This window comes from Sebastes fasciatus, chromosome 10, assembly GCF_043250625.1.
Source record: "Sebastes fasciatus isolate fSebFas1 chromosome 10, fSebFas1.pri, whole genome shotgun sequence".
Classification (NCBI taxonomy): domain Eukaryota; kingdom Metazoa; phylum Chordata; class Actinopteri; order Perciformes; family Sebastidae; genus Sebastes; species Sebastes fasciatus.
Window position 1 is genome coordinate 21,456,472 of NC_133804.1, and position 21,328 is coordinate 21,477,799.

Genomic DNA, 21,328 nt, shown 5'->3' on the forward strand with positions numbered 1-21,328 from the left:
ATTGTGGTTTTGGCTGACGTGTGTCGCCTCACTGTGTTGATCAATGCTCGTTCATGTCTATGTAGAGCGAGCACAAGCGCAAGCAACAGGACGCTGACTTTCGTTGACTTAATGGCCACAGGAGTCGCTGTTAACAAGCAATTTCTGATTCTTACAAAGACTCCCTTTAAGTAAGCATTTTGCAGAAAAGTGAACACTTTTACTATTTGTATTGGTGTTTGCCAGGATGGAACAGAGGCCCGAATCCGACCATAGCATCCTTGAAGAGACCAGCACTGGAGCGGGAGAGGGGTACCTTTATATCATAGTGCATCCACCTGTGGTAGCTTTTGCTGGGCTGAGGTGGGAAGGAGATGTCGGGGAAGTTATGGCGAGGCAGGAGGAGCTCCACAGGCTTCAGCACCTCCCGATGAGCTCTGCGGGGACGGGCAACCTGGGTAGCAGGAGGAGGGGTGGGATCCAGAGGGGTGGTGGAAGTTGTAGTGTTTAATACAGGGGTGATGCTTTCCTCGGGTGCGCTGTTTTCTTGTTTGGAGTAAGAGAAGGAGCTGGACACAGTGTTTTTTGACGCCTGCAGGTGCTGTGCTTTGGATGTTGGTGACTCTTTGACCGCTCGCTCGTGCTGTTGAGAAGTGACAAGGCAATAGTTTTAGGAGAAAAAGGCATGCTGCACGTCTGGACAGGCTGGTGAGGAGAGCTGGTTCTGTGATTCTGATCTTATTATATCTTCTCATATCATTTCTTACATCTTGTTGTATTAACATATTATACAGCTATACTACTATTATACTATTGCATTACACTACTGTATCATACACTATAATATATACTACTATATTCAATACCCTTGCACTATTTGCACTACCATTGGCACACTGTCACTTCACTGCTGTACTTATGTTATCTTATTTTTATTTTATTCTATTTGATTTCATCTCATTTCAAGGTGTATTGGTGTCGGATGTGTTGTTTAAGCTACTGGATGCCTAAATCTCCTTTTTAGGGTGAAAAAATGTGTTGGTGAATGAAACATGTTGTATACAGAAGCATACAATCAGGTATTCAAATGACGTCACTAACAGACAGGCCACCCAGACACAATGCTTCATCTGATCCAAAAAGTAACTTGATCATATATCCATATTGTTTAAGCAATAAAGCAAAAATCATAAAATCAACATAATACTGACAGAGAGGTGGGGCTGAGAGGTGCGAGCCTGGGTAGTTCCTGCCATTACTTTGGTGTATCCATGATTCTTTTTCCATCCAGCTTTTCTGGTTGGCTGGTTGGAGCAGATCCTGTCCAGTATGCCTTTGGCATTTGCCCTCATAAGCACTTCATGTGGTAACTCTTTGACCACTGGCTCGGGCTGTTGAGAAGTGACAAGGCAATAGATTTTACTTCCTAAGACATGACCAAATCCTTTTTAGGGTGAACGAAACATGTTGTATATTGAAGCATACAGTCATGTACCAAATGAGGTCACTAACAGACAGGCCACCCAGACACAATGCTTCATTTGCCCTAAAAAGTACCTTAATCATATATCCATATTATTTAAGCACTAAGCAAAATCACAAAATCAACATACCTGTATGCTGTACACAATCTGTAATATTGGTAAAGGAAAAGAGGAGAGGAGAGAGCCACCATGTCCTTGCTGCTGGCTGCAGGGTCACCTGCTGTCTCAGCACCAGCCCACACAGCAGCCCACTGCTCTCCTCAACGCCTGAATTATTCACAAGCACAGTGTACACTACGGGGACATGAAGCCCGTGTGGGTTTATGAGTGTAGTTTGCTTTTAAGTGCTTGCTTGTAATTTAATGCAAATGTGTATGTGTTTGCACAAGCTGTTTGTAATTCTACGTACACAGGTATGTGTGCGTACATACTGTGAAGTGTGCAACCGATTTTGCACATGCGCATGTACTTATTTGTGTTGATACACTCTGTGCACACAGGTAAACATGCTTCAGAAGCACCGCTGTAATGCAGTCTTTGGTGGACGCCCTGAACTTCATTGATGCTAACTCATACAGACAGGGGGCGCTGAATTATTCAACAGACACTCTCCCTTGCCTCCCTTTCTTCCCCCTCACCCCTGTAAATCTCACTTCCTCTCCATCTCCACTAACCAACCATGCCATTCTCTGTAAATCTCTCATTTCCTTCTCAACTCTGCCAAATTTAGCTGCCACAGTGTACCCAGGAGCTGAACCCATTCTGTTTCAATACCTGCGTCCAAAATCATTACGTCCAATATAGCTTGACAACTGCACCCAAATTTATGAAACTCACCCCTAAACAATGACAAAAACAAAGTCAAAGTAAAAAGTGTAGGAGTTCTGAATCTCCTATTAATATTATCCAAATTCGTCCTTCAGAAGCTGGCAGCTTTTAGAGGAAGGTCCACCTGTGATGTGCTCTTCCTCTGGAAATTAAGACAGAAGCACAGTGCTTTACTGTCTTTATTGTTCCCAGCTGTTTCTGTAGGGATGGCTCATAAAGAACTTTACTGGGTGCCACTATGACAGTCAATTTAAGCCAGACAGCATTCAAACACTTATATAATTGCTATTTTTTATGACACTTTTCAGAGTGCCACAATAACTTTTGATTAGCTGAGTTTATTGGAGGTAGGGAGAAAAAAATCCTGTTTGAAGCACCATTACAGCAGTTTGATTATCTTTTCATTCCTATCTGCGGAGGTATAAAACATGATGGATGGCAGGAAAGGAACAGACTCCACAGTGCGAGAGCGCTCCGTCACACCCAGTGGGGGTAAAATGGCTTAATAACCCTGCTCTGGAATCATAAGCATAAGAGCAGATTTCATAATGTGAGGGAGCATGTCGTAAACGAGGCTATGTTTTGGATTATGAGGATGTGGGGAAGCCCGGTCACACAGGCTTGATGAGACTTGCTGATGAACCTTTACTAACCCTGTAGATCCACTGCAACACACTGCACCTATAGCCAGTTAGAGCTGGGCTTCCCATCTGTAACAGTCTTATTACGTATGTCGAAAAAAAGCCATGGTAAAAAAAAGCCATAGTATGTTGAAAAAAAGTAATATTATAGTATGTTAAAAATAATTCATAGTATAGTATGTCGAAAAAAAAAAAAAGTCATAGTATTGTATGTCGAAAAAATCAATAAAAGTCATACTATAGTATGTCAGAAAAAAAAAAACATTCATAGTATAGTATGTTGAAAAAATCGATAAAAGTCGCAGTATAGTATGTCGAAAAAAAAAAAAAAAAAGTCATAGTGTAGTATGTCGAAAAAGTCAAAATAAGTCATATTATAGTATTTCGAAAAAATAAAAAAAGTCATAGTATAGCATGTTGAAAGAATCAATCTTTGCTCTGTGAGGTTTCTGTTTAAGTGATGCTTACCTCTCTGATGAGAACAGCCAGGAAGCAGCCATTGCTCTGTTCTGAGGGCTCCAACATGAAGAAGGGGTCTGTTTCCTCTTGACCCTCGGCATGGTTAGGAATGTTGAACGGGGATTGAATAAGCCTAGATGAAACACACATATACACAATAACAGAAAAAAAATTAGCCATGTTACTTAAGTAAGTAAATGCGCCAGTCCACCAGTTATCTAAGTTAAGCCAGTGTAATCCATATCAATAATGTTACTTGTGTTTTATTTATGGTAGCCTGAGGCATTGGCAGCACACCAGGCCAGCTTACTGCAGGGAGGAGTCAGTCTTGGTACATTCAGGTCTACAGGAATGGTAAACTCCAACAAGTCTTAAGTTCTTCAAACCACACACACACACACACGCGCACACAAAAAAACGATTCAAAAAATATAAAGAATGTCTATGAGAAGGGAAGCTGTCTAAAAATGTTTTTTCCTGCCCTTTTCACAGCATTTAGAGATATAAAAGGGCATCTTTGATTATATTTTCTCCTTCAGTTCCTGCCTGAGGTGTGCTGAGGCTTTGACAGAGACCTGTCTGAAGGGAAACTGACAGACAGTGAGGCAAACAGACAAAGAAAGACAATGACAGGGAGAGGTGCAGAGAGTGCATCAGGGTACTGACGTACAGAGACCTGAGGCTGACCTGAAGTTCGCTTGTTTTGGTTCCCCCTCCTGCTCTGAGAGGGCATTGACATGCTCCAGGGCACTGCTCACCACGTATTCATTCTCCTCTTGGTATGACGAACAAGTAGAGTACACCACTGCCAAAACCTTAGGGACTATACAAAAAATATGTGCATTGTATCAACATTGTATGTAAATATAATGTAGATAATACTACCTCTGTGTGTTGCAACTATATTTTAAATGTAAATACATCTGAAAAATATGTGACACAAAATACCTTAACATACTTAGACATTAAAATAAAGCTCCTATATTGACATAACACCACAATCTTAAACAACAAACTCATTTCATGTTCAATTAAAGCAGGAAGACAGACAAGCACACACACACATTCAGTCAAAATGTTTCTTCCTCTCATTTTATGACAATTAAATGTGATTATTCAAACTGAGCCATCCTCATCAAGCGCTCCCTTTGAAGAAATGGGCTCCTGAATATTAATTCCTTAGTACTGTTTGTGTATATACATGGCTCATTTTATTCCACTGCTGCTGGCTTGTAGATTTGTGAAGCTATCGGTCGTTTGATTTCCTTCATTCGAGCTTTGATTTCTTTCTTGCTCACTAATTATAGCCAGACAGAAACAATTAACGCCGAGCTGATAACAAGTAAAACCTGCTCGGATGTGGCAAATCAGCTCCAAACAAATGTGAAATATCGCCTCTAAGGAAGCGGAACTGAGTCACGAAGACGAGAGGCAGGAACATTTGTCATTCAGATATCCTGTTCTACAACACGCCCATCTCACAGCTGGGACATTAAGGGCTGTGAAGGTGTGTTTGTATCTGTCTGTGTGAACATCTGTCTATGTGCATGCTTATGTAGAGTCAGTGAAATGAGACCATCGACTCAACCAAGCCAAAGCGCTCGATACACACCCACCATTAATTAACAGTCCTATTAGAAAGCATCTACGCTGGCAAAAAACGTAGAGAGGGCTGATCGATGGCAGTGTGATTAGAGGAGCTTTCATTGCCCCGAACAGAAAGACTCCAACTGCTCGATGGACATAACGCAGACCAAAAAAGAAAAAAGAGCACCGAACAATACAAGACGGACTGAGGCTAATAAGTGAAATTCATAGACGCAGATTAAAACGCAACTGAATGGAAAAAAATACATTGATTTAAAACATACAGAATACGACAAGCACGAAAACATTGACTTCAGAATAGACACCTGTATGGAATAGATTATGATGTGACTTAACAAAGTAGGTCCCTCTGTCATATTCAGCTCTATACAATGTATGCAATACAAAGCAGAATTGCTAATCACTTGTTTAAAATATGCGAGGAATGCTGCAGGAGACTGTGGCTGACCGGCGCAGAGCAACATTAGCATTCCTAATTAAGACTCAGACGATCTCCCAGGGATACCACGGGCTTCAACCTAATGGCATACATGATTAGATGATTAGGAAGTATAAGCTTCATTGTGTCAGACAGTTGAGGGAGGCTATGCATTCAAGCCTGGGCTCACATGCTCAGTGTGTCTGAGTGTGTGTGTGTGCATGTCAACATGAGAGCAGGTGGTTTGACACTCACACTTCAAGGCATGATCAATATTCTTCCTCTGCTGGGCTACCAGAGCTTCCAGTTTGCTCTGGGCTATGGAGCTCTGGGATAAGTCCTGCAGCAGTACCATGTCTGAGAAAGAGCAGAATCTCTGTTTTATTAGCTGATCCGTTTGCGAGTGTGCCGTGCATAAGTATGGGTTATACTGTATATAAGCAACTCTAATACAAATAATATACACACTGGTAGGTTTGTTAAAGGGTTTATAAATGTAGCCTATGGTGGATCATCAATAAGTATCTTTAAAAACTGGATCAAACATAGCCATAAAATGCATGAAATGGAAATTGTTATTCATAGTAATGCTCTTCATCTTGCGTCTAAACAAAACAGAAAAAGAAGTAATAAAGTAATGGTAGTGGAATCAATAAATTCTGCTACATCAAACTTTAAAACTAGTTGACTACAGCTTTACTTTTAAATCTTAGTGCATTATTTTTGCATTAAACCTAAAATAATATTGCTGCTCCAAAACATTTACTTCCATATTTTTCAAACAGACATTTTATTGCATGTGTAGAAGTAGTAATAAGAGCTATACAGGGTTAGGAATTTGCATAATTTTCATTCATATGAGTTTGTGTGTTCATTGTTATGCAGTAAGAACTCAGGATGAGTGCACTGTACACATAGCATCCTGAATTGTGTAGACTATCCAGCAGTATGTGCCTCTGTTCTATTTCAGCATGGACACAACAGGGTGTAATGTACACTAGATTACAACATGTATTTCTGAAATCCACACAGATAGCTATTTACCTCCATTCTCTTGTAGTATGAATTCAACTGGGTTGCTGACGGCAGACACGGAACACTTGGGGGTCAACAGGATAACCCGCACCTTCTGAAGTCGCTTGTCACTGCAGGCCAAAGACTGGAAGACCTCTGGTATCAGAGTCACATCTGAGCAGAATGCACATAGAGTTCAATGACTACCCGCATAATCAAAAACACATGTTTGCTCAATGCTTAAAGTCTATTCACAATGTCCCGTTGTATTTCTTTGTAGAATTATACCTTGCCTGAGGGCGCCTTTTGCAATTATAAAAATGTCAGCTTTGTTACATGCGCTTAATTGTTTCCCTAATGACTAGCTGAGTTGGCAGCCACTATCAGCATATAATATTTACATACAGCTCAGAATCTCAGCAGACAGTCTGGTTTTATGTGCACTGCCTGCACATAAGAGTCTCTGAGAATTTACTGACAACCACAGCTATCAATTTTTCAACCAACACTCCCTGTCTAATTACTCCAAATCTTTGTTGTAATTGGTCATGAAAAAGCCTGATCAAATATAATCACTTCACTTTACTAGAATAGTTATTTTTCCAAAGTGGCCATTTGCCAAAAAAAGACAAGTCAGTTTGAAAAAATAGTGGATCAGTGTGACAAGGCCAACATGCAATATTCAGTTTCTCATTCTCTCTTTCATGGAAGTAAAAAAAACAAAAACCTATGGAGTCATGAAAACAAAGACTTCTGTTTCCTCTGCTTCAATCTCTTTTGTCTCACATACAAAGACAGACATTACACCCATGGTGACATTCATTTTATGCCTACTCTTGCAGCCCATGGCAGTGACGGCCCACTGCAGCTTCTCCTTCTGAGCGTTTGTATGATCGCCGACACAAACGTAGACTGTGGGCTGGACGTTGCCGTTGCCTTTGTGTTTCTCTGCAATTAGGGAGGCAGCGTGGGAGACGGTGAAGCCAGAGAATAAGCCCAACATAAGAACATCTCCTTCCTCTGGTAGCAGGGAGCACACTGCATTTGGGCCCAGGCTGCAAGATTTATCCTACAGACACATTCGGTGAAAGCATTAGTTCGATAAAGAGACTTCAACATAAGACTTCTAGATACAGGTTTCTGCAGAGCAGCAACACTCTGCAAACTGATGAGACACAAACTAAGATAGGAGAAAGTAGGAGGAAAAGTTGCACTGCATGATAGTGGTAAATAGAATTGAGGTGGGAATAGATGAGAGAGGAGAGGGAGTTTGGAGCAGCTGCTGCAAAGTAGGTACTGAGGGGAGGCAAGAAGAGGAGAGGACGCAAAGGAAGGATAGAGAGAAAGAATGAGCGTAACAGTGCAGTCAGATTATTACAAAGATGTCCTTCAATCAATGGGGTCCCCTCTGGAAATAGCGCTGAACGTATCCCTGTGGAACCACTGGGCTGGCTTGAGTTTCTGTAGTTAGTATCCAGATCACAGGGTTTGTCAGGAAAGACAATCCAGGGTGGAGAAGGACAAGGACATTTGAAAAGAGAGGTACCAGAGGAGAGAACGGGTGATTGAGTCACATAAAATGGAGAGAGGGAGAGGTGATTAATTAGGCAGTGGTGTTGAATATTTGATTGAAGTTGGCAGCAAAATCTGATTTAATTGTGTTGTGGTGCTGTGTGCTGCTGCTTACAGTTAGTATGGCAGCTTGACTTTAATGGAGTAGAAATTAAATGATTAAACCGCTCTCCCCCTCCCAGGCTTGAAGATTCTTTATGGCTCAAAGTGAAGTATGGCCAGATGAGAGGAACTGAAATATTTCTATCTGGGAAAACTAATCCTAGTTGGCATAAGGGACCTCAGTCTTATAATCAATTTGAGCAAGTCCATTACCAAAGTGAAATCATATATATCAGAGAAGATTGATGGGGCTGAACAGATTACCACAACCATATTAAAGTCTGCAGGGAGGAGGCTGCTCTTGTCAGAAACCTCCTTCTCTCTGTGATGCTTGTACCTGGATGACGAGTTTGTGGTTGCTAAGCAGCTTGGTGGTGTACAGCTGAGCTTTCAGCTGAGCAGGGAATACCAGAATATCTCCACAGTGCGGATCCTGGCAGAAGGTCTGGCCCTCCAGCTGCCCAATTGATTTCACCTGCGAGAAGCCCGCAGTCTTCAGCACACTTTGGACCTCATCAAGGCTGGAGAGGAGAGGCGAGGAGAGCAGATTAGTGGAATGGGTTGAGGGTAAGAGGGAAGAAGGGAAGAAGGTGAGAGGTGGGAGAAAGAGGAAGACTGTTATCATAGATAATAATAGTGTACAGAATGGCTATGTGGCCTTTTAAAAGACTTTAGCAGTAAAATGTGCTGTAAAAGCCATTAAGATACACACATGCGCATACACACACACACACATATATACACACACACACACACCACTAGTCCCAACAGGTGACCTTTACAGTCCTACAGCTTGCTGAGGGTTGTTGCTGATTGAATCTGTCCACAGCAGCAGGATTTACACCTAACTGAATCAGCCTGTCGGGGCTCCTGCTAGAACACACATTAGCACACACACACTGACACACGCATACACACACACACACACACACACACACACACACACACGCAGTCCAGTGGTTTAATTGGATGTCAGCTGGGCACCTAGCCCATAAAACATTGGGCAGCACCCCAAGTTAAAGGTCTGTGTGTAGATACTTGCACACACTCTATATACTGTATGCTTACAGTGCATTCCTGGGTTTATGTACAGGTGTGCATGTACAGGTGTCAGGTCAGCTGCTGTATAATGTGTGGGCTCAGCTAACCTGCTCGTCAGTGTGTTGACCCACGCGTAAAGCGGAAGGTTGCTTGATCTGTCCTGCTTCGTCTTCACACTCTTCGGTAGGATACCGTCGATGGAAAAGAGATTGTGTTTGACCCTGTAGCGGGCCAGAGAGGCCGCCAGATTGGTTTTATACCTGCATACAACACATACAAAAGAAAAATGTCTTCTTTATTCTCAATTTGTATTCCCTTTTATAAATCCACTCCTCCTTTTTTTTCCTTTTTCTTCCTGTTATTTTTCATTCCTTACCTGAGGAGGAAGCTCTCCACATCTTTAACTTCCTGTACGATCTCTTCTTCCTTACCCTGGCGTTCTCGTGGGAGGAACTTTCTGTCCTGGAAGTCAAACAGCATGACGGCGACGAGGCCCATCTGATCATTTGGCTAGAGCATGAGAACAAAGAGTACAGTTAATTGGTGACTTCTGAGAACAAAAAAAGGAGGAACAACAAGAAAGGCTGCATGCCTAATAGACAAATTTCTCATTCTTAATAACTGAGACGAGCTTTTTATTTAGTGAATGGTTACGCCTCAAAGATCAGCTGCACGTGGTGCATATCTAGAATGTACATGTGCATAAAACCTACACAACCTGACATTTGGTAACAGTGTACTAGTGAGTGCTCTGTTTTGGTTACCTAATGAGGGGTACAGGGCAGTGATACTATTTATTTGTATTAATTTAGAGACTAAATTATCCAGTTTGCACACACACACATGCAGGAGCGCAAGGATGTCCTGCCATGACCCCACTGCTGCCACTTAATTAAACATAGGAGGAAGCCTGAGTAATGTCTCTACCTCTCCTCCTCTATGATTATCTCTATCCATTTCAGCTCTCTACCCTCTCTCTCTCTTTCTTCCCACCTCTCTCTCTTTCTCCCCATCTCTCTCTCTCTCTCTCTCTCTCTCTCTCTCTCTCTCTCTCTCTCTCTCTCTCTCTCCACCTTTCTGTCCCAGAGGGTGGGAGGGCACCAGGCGCATTAGTGGCAGATGGCGTTCCACGGCAGCAACAGCTTGCAACATCCTCACCACTGGGCTAATGGGCCGAGAAGCTAGAACGCTACAAGGGTTTGTTCTGCAGCTAAGGAATTAGCCAGCTCTTAATATTCATCCAGAGGCTTTTCACTTGAAAGGTCGGTTTCAGACACAGGTTGTGGCACTCTCTAGACTATGTCCTCTCTACTTCAAGTTCCACTTGACCTTTACCAAGGTTAAACCCTTGGGTGTGGGGAAATTCCCAGTCATGAAGTTCCCTGGCAACGGCGTCCCACGGTGGGAAATAGGCCAACAGTAAACATGCCTGCTGTGTTTAGACAGACGCAGGTCTATGACCTCAGATATTGACTTGGTCTCACTTTACTTTTCTTTCATTTTATCACATGACCATGAGCTGGATTTGAAAATAATGTTAGTGTTAATGATGAACTGCTACATGCTAGATGCTAAACTTGCTCAATTGTTAAATTCAATTAAGTATTATGAGACTCATATCAGTTGAGTTTTATAGATAAGGAAATTGCAATACAAAACAAATATGCACTGTTGATTCATTCTCAGTTCTATGTAAACTTTTTTCAGTAGGATTCTAGATGTAGTTAACATTTCATATGGTTCATTTTACATAAAGCTCGGGCCTATTTCATGTTAAATGCATCAGTGTACCTAATATGCTTGCCTCACATCTACAATGTCACTCATTTCCATCCTCCGCGGGATTTAGGCTTCATTTTCTCTCTCCATTCTGATCAAATGCGCCTCAGGCTCTTTCAGCATACAAGTCTATCTTTATCTTCATTTTTCATTCTCATTTTTTCCCTCCCCCCAATACCCTCATGTATCCCCCTTCTTCCAGCCTGCCTGTTCCCTCTCACCCACCTCTTTCTCCTCTCTCTATCAAGGTTGAACTTTATAGATGCCAGCAGTGTAAAAGGAGGTAAGAGTGAGCTCTAAAGACTGTCTCATTGTGTCTGGGGTTTATTGTCTCGCTAGAGGGATGCCGAGTAACGACCTGCCACCAACACATTGGGAGATCCATTCATTTCACCCAGGGCCATATTTCACAAGGCTACAGTGTGAGTGTATGTGTGTAGAAGTGGGGATTGCTTTGCAAACACACATTCATGTGTATTAATGTGTCTGTATATGTTTGCGCCTTCTCTGAAGCAGACATTGGTTTTCTACAATCTGCACACTCCCTGACAGCTCAGTTTACTATTAACACATTCACCACCTATCGCTTTCATAACTCTTCTTCTCTATGTGCACACAGACTAGCTCTGTGCATGTTTTATCACCATCCAGACTGTTAGAGAAGCAGCGAGAGCAGCCCTCATCTTTCCACAGCTTCTTTTATGTGGAGTGTTAAAAGTAGGGCAAAAGTACATGCCAATCTCCTCCTGAGGATACCTCCTCATTTAAGAAGCAGAGGGTTCGTCTACTGTCTTAACAGCCGCAGGTACGCAGCTGTGCTGAGAATCTTTCTTTTACAACGACGCAGCCTTAGTGTCACTAATAACATTCAGCACACTGGTTCTAGGACATATGTAGGATAGACACTGTGCGGAATACGCAGATGCCACATCATCCAAACACACTGCCCCTGGGTTGTTACGGCATTCTGATTTCATCACTAATTAATGGGGAGTTTTGCTTGAGAAAAGTAATAAAGGAAAAGACGCGGCAAGGCACATTCTGCCGCATAGTGCCTTTTAGACGTGCTACTCCAAAGGGAGCAATTGTCATTGATTAGGGTAGGGAATATGAAAGACACAAGGTGCTTTGTGAGTTGATGAAAGTAGAGTATCAGTGTAATACATCAATGTTACTGTTACTGATTAGAGATCTAGAGAACAGAACAAAGAGTAGCCTATGTGGAGTACGAACAGCAGGACATGAATATTGGAGAGCACTGAGTAAAGCACCGTCAAAAGATTGTGAGCAAATGAGTTTAGGAGAATGGCGCGAGGTAAACAAAGCTTCAAACAAAGTAATAGCACGGTACACTCCAAAACTTAAGTCTGGCTATTCTAAGCATCAAAAGGATTTCGATTTTCAGCATCAAATTGAAAGTAACAGATGCGCCTCTCTGTCACATAATGCCAACACACACCAAGGGATGAAACAAGTTTATTCCTTTTAAACTACTCCTGTATTAGGAAATACTGCTGTATTTGTCACTTACCATTGGCTGAGCGAGGTAAAAGCAGCTGTCAATTATGATTTCCTCCAGCAGCTCTTGATCTGTGCAGAAACATAAAGTGGCAGAGAGGTAAAAAAAGGTTAGGTAGAAGGATGGAAATGTAGTAATGGGGATTTCCATTACTAATTATGTGTCTGAGTAATAACGATGCACATTAGTGCTATCTTTTATATCAATGTCTAATTATCCCTAGAAACCGGTCCCGACTCTTTCATATGGTGCGAGATAGAGGCACAAGGAATTACTAATAGGCTATCCATTCACTGGTAAGATATATGCTCAGAAGGACAAATCCATATCTAATGATGAGAACATGTCTAGAAAAAAGAGAGAAAAGAGATGAAGACAAAGAGCAAGAGAGGCTCCTAGAGGCACCCCAAATGATTTAATTTGAAAAGATAATTCAATTAGATGGAGGGTTTAATTTCCTGTGATTAAACGCTTATTTGGTGCTTAATTAGAGTTAATCTGATTCTTCATTTGCCTCATTTCTTTCATTTATATTGTCTGTGGTGAGTGGGTGTGTAATCGAAGGACTAATGACATTAATGACATCTGAAGTAATAAACATCCTACATCTAAACAGTGAAACCAAATACAACAGGCACGCATGTATTCCAAACTAGGCTGTCTATGTATGAGTTGTTATTTTCTTGATTTTATTACTGACAAATGATGTAGTGGTGACTTGATGGACAAACATAATTGTCTTATCTTACGCTTTTATATACACCATACAGGACGAATTGTAAAACTTAAAGTGGGTCTATCATCTGTTAAGTTTTTAGGAGTTTTCTTTTTCTTCCTAGGCTATACAATTAAACTTTGCTTGACCTTCTTTATCAAATCTGGACGGCAGTCTGAAAAAGGTAACGACCTGTGAAGAGGTGGGAGCTGCCTATCAAATATCTAGTGGTTTATAGAGTTTGTTCATCCCCGTGCCCTGACTGTCGTCTCATGAAGGCAGAAACTGTCTCGCTAGCCTGCAGGAGGCTTTCTCTCTGAAATGCACATAAAAACACACACAGAGACTTATCTCTTCCTTTCCCATCTGTGAACAGTGGGCTCTCCTTTTCAATATGAGGGAGATGGAGAGCCGCCAACACTATCCAGTTTATCATATCAGGATTAAAGAACAGCTGCTTCTAAAGCCACTGTGCAGGTAAAGTGTTTGCTCATTACACACTGAAAATGGGCAAAAGGATAATTTCTCTAACGTGGATGTGTTTCTATTGAGGTCGGAAAAAGGCTCTTTATGTGAGTTTAAATAAAAGGTGGGAATGAGGGTGCGTGTGTTTGTGTAAGTGTGACAACCCACGGTTTCAACATTAATATGCTTGTGCAGTATGTGTCTGTCTACCACATGCCTGGTTGCCTTCTTGGTTAATTCTTATTCCTGTCAGACACACCTCTTAAGCTGCAAATAGGAGGTAAGCCCAGCCCGTCCACTGAGACACCATGGGAACCACAGACACTGCTGTTAACTCATCACAACACCTCAAATCATGCCAAACTGTACTCTCGGTCTCAGCCAAATGTACGCTGGGTAGATAGTGTGTATAGGGCAGAAGCAAAAAACACACGCATCTGCGTGTAGTTACATCCACGTATACACACAAACAGCCAAGTACACAAATAAATGTTTGCACGTTAGAGAGCTTATCTTTAATTGAGGAAACAAACGCATATCATCAGCAGTGGTGTAATTTATAGCAGGTGCAGGTCAATGGGGTTTACAATAGTGGCCATTACTGCAGAGGGCCTTAAAGATAAGCCCTGAAGAGATAACCGCTCAGTGCACACGGAGCAGCGCTGCCCCCTGAGGGAGTCATGATGGTTGGGTCTGTAGAGGTCATAGTCTTCCGCATGCTATAAATCACACACAGCAGGTTGAGTAAAACACAGAGGAAATTCTGCTATAAATCACTTATAGTAGACATCTTTACACAGCCGACACAGTGCCTGGGTTTTACTTATGGGACAAGAAATATTCTCTCAAATCAGAACTCCCGACTCTAAAAAAAATGACTTGAAATCAGTCCATAAGAAATGAATCCAACACCAGCAGGAGGCACTAGTCATCGCGGGACCTGTGTTGAAGTTGTGTGTTTTGTGGCATCCATCCAGGTATTACACAATGAGCAGTGACTGATGATGACTATAGTCAAACAAATCCTTAGTGAAAGAGCCAGACCTGAATGCAGGCTCCACTCCCCTTCAGCCAGGTCTTTGTCTCACAATGTTTCACATTAGTGCACCAAATTGCACATTAATCTAACAGAGGACCAGCCAAAAAAAGGTACGTGCCATAAGTTATACAATCACCTTTGGACTAAATGGCAAATCTATCCTACATATCATGCACCTGCTCAATTTAATATTTGGTGGTAGGTGTTCTGATTGTGCTCAAGGACGAAAATGTCTTTATATCCCTCATGCTCTAAATCCAGCCTAACACAAAGTGGTGGAAAAGAAGCTTTCTAGTCGCACACAGAGAATACAGCAGCCACTGTCGTCTGACAAGGGCGTCTGGCAGGCCAGCTGGACAGTATGGACAATGAGGCAGAAATACTCAGAGGAGTAGCCATGGAAAGAAAGAGGGAAGAGGAGGAGGGAGGGGGGGCTCTCATGGCCAGAGACAAGGTCAACTACTTTTTTACGAGTACAAATTCACAAAAAATAACTTTACATAACTTTAGAACATCTGCACATACCTCGAGCACTGAGAACACAAGGTACGACACGTCAATAGGATATGAAACTTTGACAACTTGAACTGCCTCTAGGTCAGTGATCAAGCAGGCAGTCACGCAGGCGTTTTAAAGAGACGGGGGAGGTTAAAGAAAGTAAAGAAAAGATATTAAAAAAAAGAGAGGAGGAGACAGGGAAAGGAAGGGAAGGCGCAAAAAACGACTTGACTGCTAATATTTGTCATTTGGCTGACTTCAACTTCGTCTTTGTCTATGAAATGTCAAATCCACACCAGGGTAAACATCATCACCAACTCCCACTCCATATTTTAGTATTGACTGACAACAGACAAGTCTGTGCCCTGAGCCACCGATGCAGAGCTTACTGAGCGGCTTTTTTGTTTTAAATAGATAAGAGTTATAATCACAAGATCAATACCAGAGCTCATTGGCATTTTTGCTCTGCGTGTTTTTTCGCTGTGGAAGCACTTCTTCTTTAGGTTAACAACTGACCTCAGCTCAATTTTGGATCAGTCATTCCAAGGCAGTGCACGAACGATGTGTCTTGTGTGTGTGTGTATGTGTGTGACTGCCAGCACGGGTGTGTGTCACTAGCAAATCAATTTCTGCACCAAAAGTCAGGCTGTTCGTGGGAGGAGGAAGAGTAGAGATTAACATTGGCTTCCAGGTTGTGTCATTTCATCTGCACCCAATTTCTCCACACAGCCAGCCTGAGTGGATCTAACATGTGACCAAAATACGTATGTGATCGAGGTAAGGCAACAATCATGTCTCTAGAAGTTAAAAATCAGTACCAAGCTGCTCTTCTTGCGTAACAATGATGTACTGCCAATCTTCTGTGCAATTACAACAACTGTAGCAAAGGAAACTGATTTAACCTCAGATACAGGAAACCTCTTTTCTATTAAACCCAACATCTGCAGCTCATCCTTTGTTTAAGTTTTCTCTGTTATACCCTACTAGCTGAAACTCTAAAAATGAACTAATTCTAGAAATGTCAGACGTGGGGGATGGGACCTGTAGAGAAGAACCGTATTAACATAGCACTGATAAAACACAGAATATTTGTCTTCGAAATAAGCTCTGAACAAAAAGGGGATTAAATTGAAGAAGAAATGCAATATATTGTAATTGTTGTTAGCTTAAGCAGCCAATTTTTCCTTCTAAATAGAGCTCAAGTTCAAGCTCTTGAGCAAATTAACAGGTTTTCACATGTCTACAGGAACAGCAAACTCCTCATCCTGGTTAGTGTACACAGGCATCTTCTCATAGAGAGAAAAAAGGGTGATGGATGAAAACAATGGCCTGGCAATATCATCTCTAAGATCTCTAGTTTATTATTATTATTTGCAATAGTCGATTTCACCTGGTAATGTAAGTGCTATGACCTACAGCTGTAAAAGTAGTATATGTTACAGCAACACGGCCGGGGCTTCGCTTATGATGATGGATATTTTGAGGTGATCTGCATTAATTGTGGGACATGTAGGCCCGAGGCTTGTCCAAGTTCAGCGGATGGATAGTGAGAAGGGAAAAAAAATCATTCATGGCTACGAGGGTGTTCCTGCTACCTGACCTCTACATCCGTGGAGAAAGCATTAAATCGATTCCAGCCGGCTTCCTGTACCGACAGTCGGCTCACCTCCCCTCCCTTATCACCATGGTGATTACAGACCCCTGTGACTTCAGCCACGCAGACCACACCCTAGTCTCAGATAACAGATTATGGGCCAGATTGATTTGTAGCATCACAACGAATCCCCCCTGGTTATTCAAGCATTTTTTCTCGCCTGCCCTTTATCAATCTATCTATATCCAATTCTACCAATTAACTTCCCCGGGGCTATTCATTCTCATGCAGAATGGCTGTTTGCTTACCAATCAAATAGGCTTTACTTGCAATTTGGTTTACCTGAAATTAATCAATATAGGGGTTACTGAACACACTTGGCTGATGTCCTCACTCCAAAGTTGCCAAAAACACACAACGCAAGTGAATAAAGTGTATGGATATAAGGTTGACAGAGTAAGGAAAGACAGAAGGTAAAAGGAAAAAAACAAACGGTTCAACAAATCCAACGAACTTCACTCACATTTAAATGTATTGAAGGTCAGCTCATAAGCTGCACGTTGCATCTCCTCATCTTTGACTTCAGGTAATGGGAGCCTTCTTTCTTTACCGTAATTCACCGTTCGGTGAACAGGCTTCTCCAGGTGGTTATTCTGGAAGATGACTGATGCCAACAGGTAGACTCTGTCTGGAAAACCCAGCTGAACTTGGCCGGTGGTCAGGAGCTCTGGAGAAACAGCAGGGATGTCACCGTTGGTCGGTTCATCCAGAGGTTTCAGGTCCTTGCTGCTTGCAATCTGGGAGCCAGCCTTTTCTGTCTTGCATTTGGAAGAGCGACTGGGACAGCGTCCAATATTTTTATCTGTCATCATCTTCTTAGAGATGTATTTTCTCTCTGTCACCTGAAAACACACAATGAAATCCTTATTTTAAAGGAATGCAAGAAAAAAAACACACACAAGACTCTTAGTTTGACACTCAAAACAAAACTGATAGTTTTGGGTAACACAAATAAAATTGACTTCAATTGACTTTAGCTATGTAAGATAAGATAAGATAAGATAATATATTCCTTTATTAGTCCCGCAGTGGGGACATTTGCAGTGTACAGCAGCAAAGGGGATAGTAGAAGGAAGTATAACAATAGGAGCAGTATATACAGTATTGACAATAAACAAACCATTAACAAAATTGCACAAGTGGAAAATGATATTGCACAGTGAGAATGAAATGAAATTCCACCTGAAGATATTGCACAGTATGAATTACACCTGAGTAGTAATAATGATAATGATATTGCACAGTCAGTAAACAGTATAGTGCAGTTATTGTAAGTCAAATCTACAGGCATCATTGAGTTAGATAAATAACTTGTAAATAAGCCATAAATACTATTGCAAAATGTCATCGAAACAATAAACACACAAAGCTAACATTTTCAACAGGTTATTTTAGCTTTGCAGGGAATTTGAATAACCTAACATAACTCCACAGACAGACTCAGGAAATCCTTTGTCCCCCGAGCCATCAAACTGTACAAGACCTCTCTGGGGAGAGGGGGCAAAGGAGGATAGATAATAATGCACACTGCACTTTCATAGACTAAGCTACTGGAGTTACCCTGCACTATATTCATTTTTAACAGTCTCTTCTGCACTATATTCACTTTTTTTAATAGTCGTGTATCACAGCTGTTACCCTGCACTATATTCAGTTTGAACAGTTTTCTTCATCTCCTTATATTTTTATATCTGGTATATTTTTTTTTGTACTTTGTAAAAAATAGCAATACCACAGTGTAGAAATACTCTGTTACAAGTAAAAGTCCTGCATTCAAAAAGCTTACTAAAGCAAAAAAGCACATAAGTATTAACATCAAAATATACTTAAAGCACAAAAAGTAAAAGTACTCATTATGCAGAATGACCCATTTCAGAATAATATATATTATAGGATTATAATTACTGATGCATTAATGTGTACATCACTTTAATGTTGCAGCTGGTAAAGGTGGTGCTCATTTTAACCCTGCACTATATTCAGTTTTAACAGTTTTCTTCATCTCCTTGTATTTTTATATCTGGTTTTGTACTTTGTACTACTAACTTTTGTACTGCCTTTTTACTAACATGTGTTGCACTATGGAACTGTGATGCTGGAAACTTGAATTTCGACCTGGATCAATAAAGTTACTATCTATCTATCTGTCTATAAATGATTTTCTTAAATATTGTGACTATAGGTTAGTCAATTATTGAATTAAGCTTTGTAAAATGCAACTGGCTGAGATATGCAAAGGAAACAGGTGAAGTAACGTTGACGTTACATTTTCAAAACGATTTGTCAACTAGTTAATCTAACTAACTAAACACAGCATTGCTTTAAACCAGGCTGACTGACTATAGTTACTGTCTGTTAGCAGCTTTAAACTAGGAAATGTTCCGGTATAAATCACGTTACATTAAGAGAAACATGTTTTCTTTTCTCCCCCCAAAAGTATAGTAGTATCCACCCCTCTTCATATTTAATCATCCCTTAACTCGACGCAAAGTTTAACCTGTAAGCTCCATAGTATAAATCTGGTACCGTTATGATCTGATGGGCGTCTCCTCTCTCTTCTCTCCTTCCTCTTTATCGTTAATTTGTTTTAAAAACAACGCTTTAATCCTCTAGGTAGACAAGGTAGAGTCTCCACTTAAAAACAACAACTTTCTAAAATAGTCCATCAACATTGTGGAGCACTTTGAATCAGTGTTATTTCCGTCACCAGGCAACCGCATGCTAATGTTCAAGGTCCTGCATGTCCTTCACGGATTCAAGAATTAATCTCCTTAAACCACACTGGATGTCCTCTGCTCTGTTTATCTGCTACATTAATTTCGGCTTGTTAAAGTTTTACAGGGCATTATGTCAAATGGAGGCTAATGACAACACTGGTGGATAAGCAATGTATAAATCTAAATCAGCTGCAGCTGCTGGTTCAAAACCATATAGAGTCCATGAAGGTAGTTTCATCCTGCACCCCCTCTATACTTTCCTCTTTTTGCACCACAATTATTCCATCTGAGCTACTGTATGTATAGGTCAAATTCAAAATACACCAGACACATATTTCAATTGAAAGCAGCATGGTTATAAGTATAATGTAATCATCTAAATCAGCTGCAGATGGCATGCAGAAGCTGCTGGTTCAAAACTATACATAGGGTCCATGAAGGAAGTTTTATCCAAACTAGCTGGGGGTAGCTCTTTATTTGTTTATTTGTTTATTTATTTTGCACAATTTAAGACAACATAACAAAAAAAAAGAAAAAAGAATAATATACAGTGCAGGAAGAGGCAAAAAACCCACTGGACTTATCTGAAGCCTCCACCTAGAGACAATATTAATAAAAAGAAATAATATGACTACATAATAGTGATAACAAACAATTAGGACAATATATATAATAACAACAATAACAATACAGTAAATATATTAAAAAAAGACAAGTGTGTGTGTTGCATGGAAGTGTATGGTTAGTGTTTGTGAGGAGGATATTGATTTAAATATCTATAAAGACTTCTGGGCAATTGTAACCAAACAACATTGTGGGTGGGAAAAAAATTAAGTTAGTTAAATTAGTTTCAGACAGAGGGTAAATACAGGCATATTCAGGCTGACAGTATGAGGAAAATAAACTTCTTTTTTTTAACATAACAGCATGTGAACATGTTCTAGTAGAAACACAAAATACAAGTATGAACCTGAAAATGAGCATAATATGAGACCTTTAATGTTGCAGGTTTTGTAACTGCTTTATATACTATTAGTCATCTTAAAATGACCATTTTGTATTTAAAATCTCAATCAGCAAAGAACTACAGCTGTCAGATAAATGTGGTGCAGTACAAAGTACAATATTTCCCTTTGAAGTATTGTAGAGTATCGGTATACAATTGTATAAAATGGGAACAAAATTGTGTTTATAATGGTAATGGAGTAAAAGTACTTAGTTCTGTTCCACCACTAGTTAGTCAGTGGTGAATATAATCACAGTGATTTTCCCGTTCTGTTTGTAAATCTAAGTGGTGATAGATAATTCGTCTCTATGTGAAGCATCAGTAAAGCACTTGGTAATTTCCCCAGCAGTCTTTCCTTCGGTGCCTGAGCTGCTACGCTTGTCCAAATTACATGGTTCACACTTCCCCTAGTCTCCCATGGTGATTACAGCCTGCTGTGGCCCCTGCAGCTCACTGAGCACTAATGGAAAGCAATGCAGTCGGCGTCCCTCAGACAGAAAAATGTAAGATATTCTCACTTATATCACATGCATCGTGCTTCAGCATGACAATCACTTTGGAGAGGAGGATAAAAAAACAATTTCTGCTCAACAGAAAGCCCACTCAGGAGAGACTCAACAGAACAATCAACAGGCTTGCTATTTGCCTGCTGCCCCAGCATTTTTTAACTCACTAACCCACTTTAATTTACAGCCTCCTGATTTAATTATGATTGCAGTGAGCAAGACCTATACTCTCTTGCCATACAACAACCCGGAGGACTAATAAATAGCCTATCCGTCTTTGTTCA

The 21,328-nt window shown here is 40.8% G+C and overlaps 1 protein-coding gene across 2 annotated transcripts; it reads right to left on the reverse strand.

The window, feature by feature from the left end:
• Nucleotides 1-177: 177 nt before the first annotated feature.
• Nucleotides 178-17,654, reverse strand: LOC141775530 (putative methyltransferase NSUN7). Of its 2 annotated transcripts, none has more exons than XM_074648991.1 (12): nucleotides 17,279-17,654; nucleotides 12,457-12,515; nucleotides 9,523-9,656; nucleotides 9,254-9,406; nucleotides 8,443-8,626; nucleotides 7,266-7,500; nucleotides 6,462-6,605; nucleotides 5,673-5,774; nucleotides 4,079-4,214; nucleotides 3,401-3,524; nucleotides 1,191-1,370; nucleotides 178-622 (listed from the first exon to the last, which is right to left on the reverse strand). In XM_074648991.1, the coding sequence occupies exons 1-12, from the start codon at nucleotides 17,625-17,627 to the stop codon at nucleotides 203-205; spliced, it is 2,220 nt and encodes a 739-aa protein (XP_074505092.1). In that variant the 5' UTR covers nucleotides 17,628-17,654; the 3' UTR covers nucleotides 178-202. The 2 variants fall into 2 exon arrangements, with proteins under 2 accessions (XP_074505092.1, XP_074505091.1); XM_074648990.1 differs by having other exon boundaries at nucleotides 1,239-1,370; nucleotides 17,279-17,652.
• Nucleotides 17,655-21,328: the final 3,674 nt, after the last annotated feature.

What these genes read in the sequence shown, in the direction of transcription:
- LOC141775530 (XM_074648991.1), bottom strand. Translation starts at nt 17,627, where the DNA reads ATGATGACAGATAAAAATATTGGACGCTGTCCCAGTCGCTCTTCCAAA. An exon ending in GTCAACACACTGACGAGCAG is followed by an intron (nt 8,627 to 9,253) that starts GTTAGCTGAGCC and finishes TCTCCTCTCCAG; the next exon opens with CCTTGATGAGGTCCAAAGTG. An exon ending in CCTCTCAGCCCCACCTCTCT is followed by an intron (nt 623 to 1,190) that starts GTCAGTATTATG and finishes ACTTCTCAACAG; the next exon opens with CACGAGCGAGCGGTCAAAGA.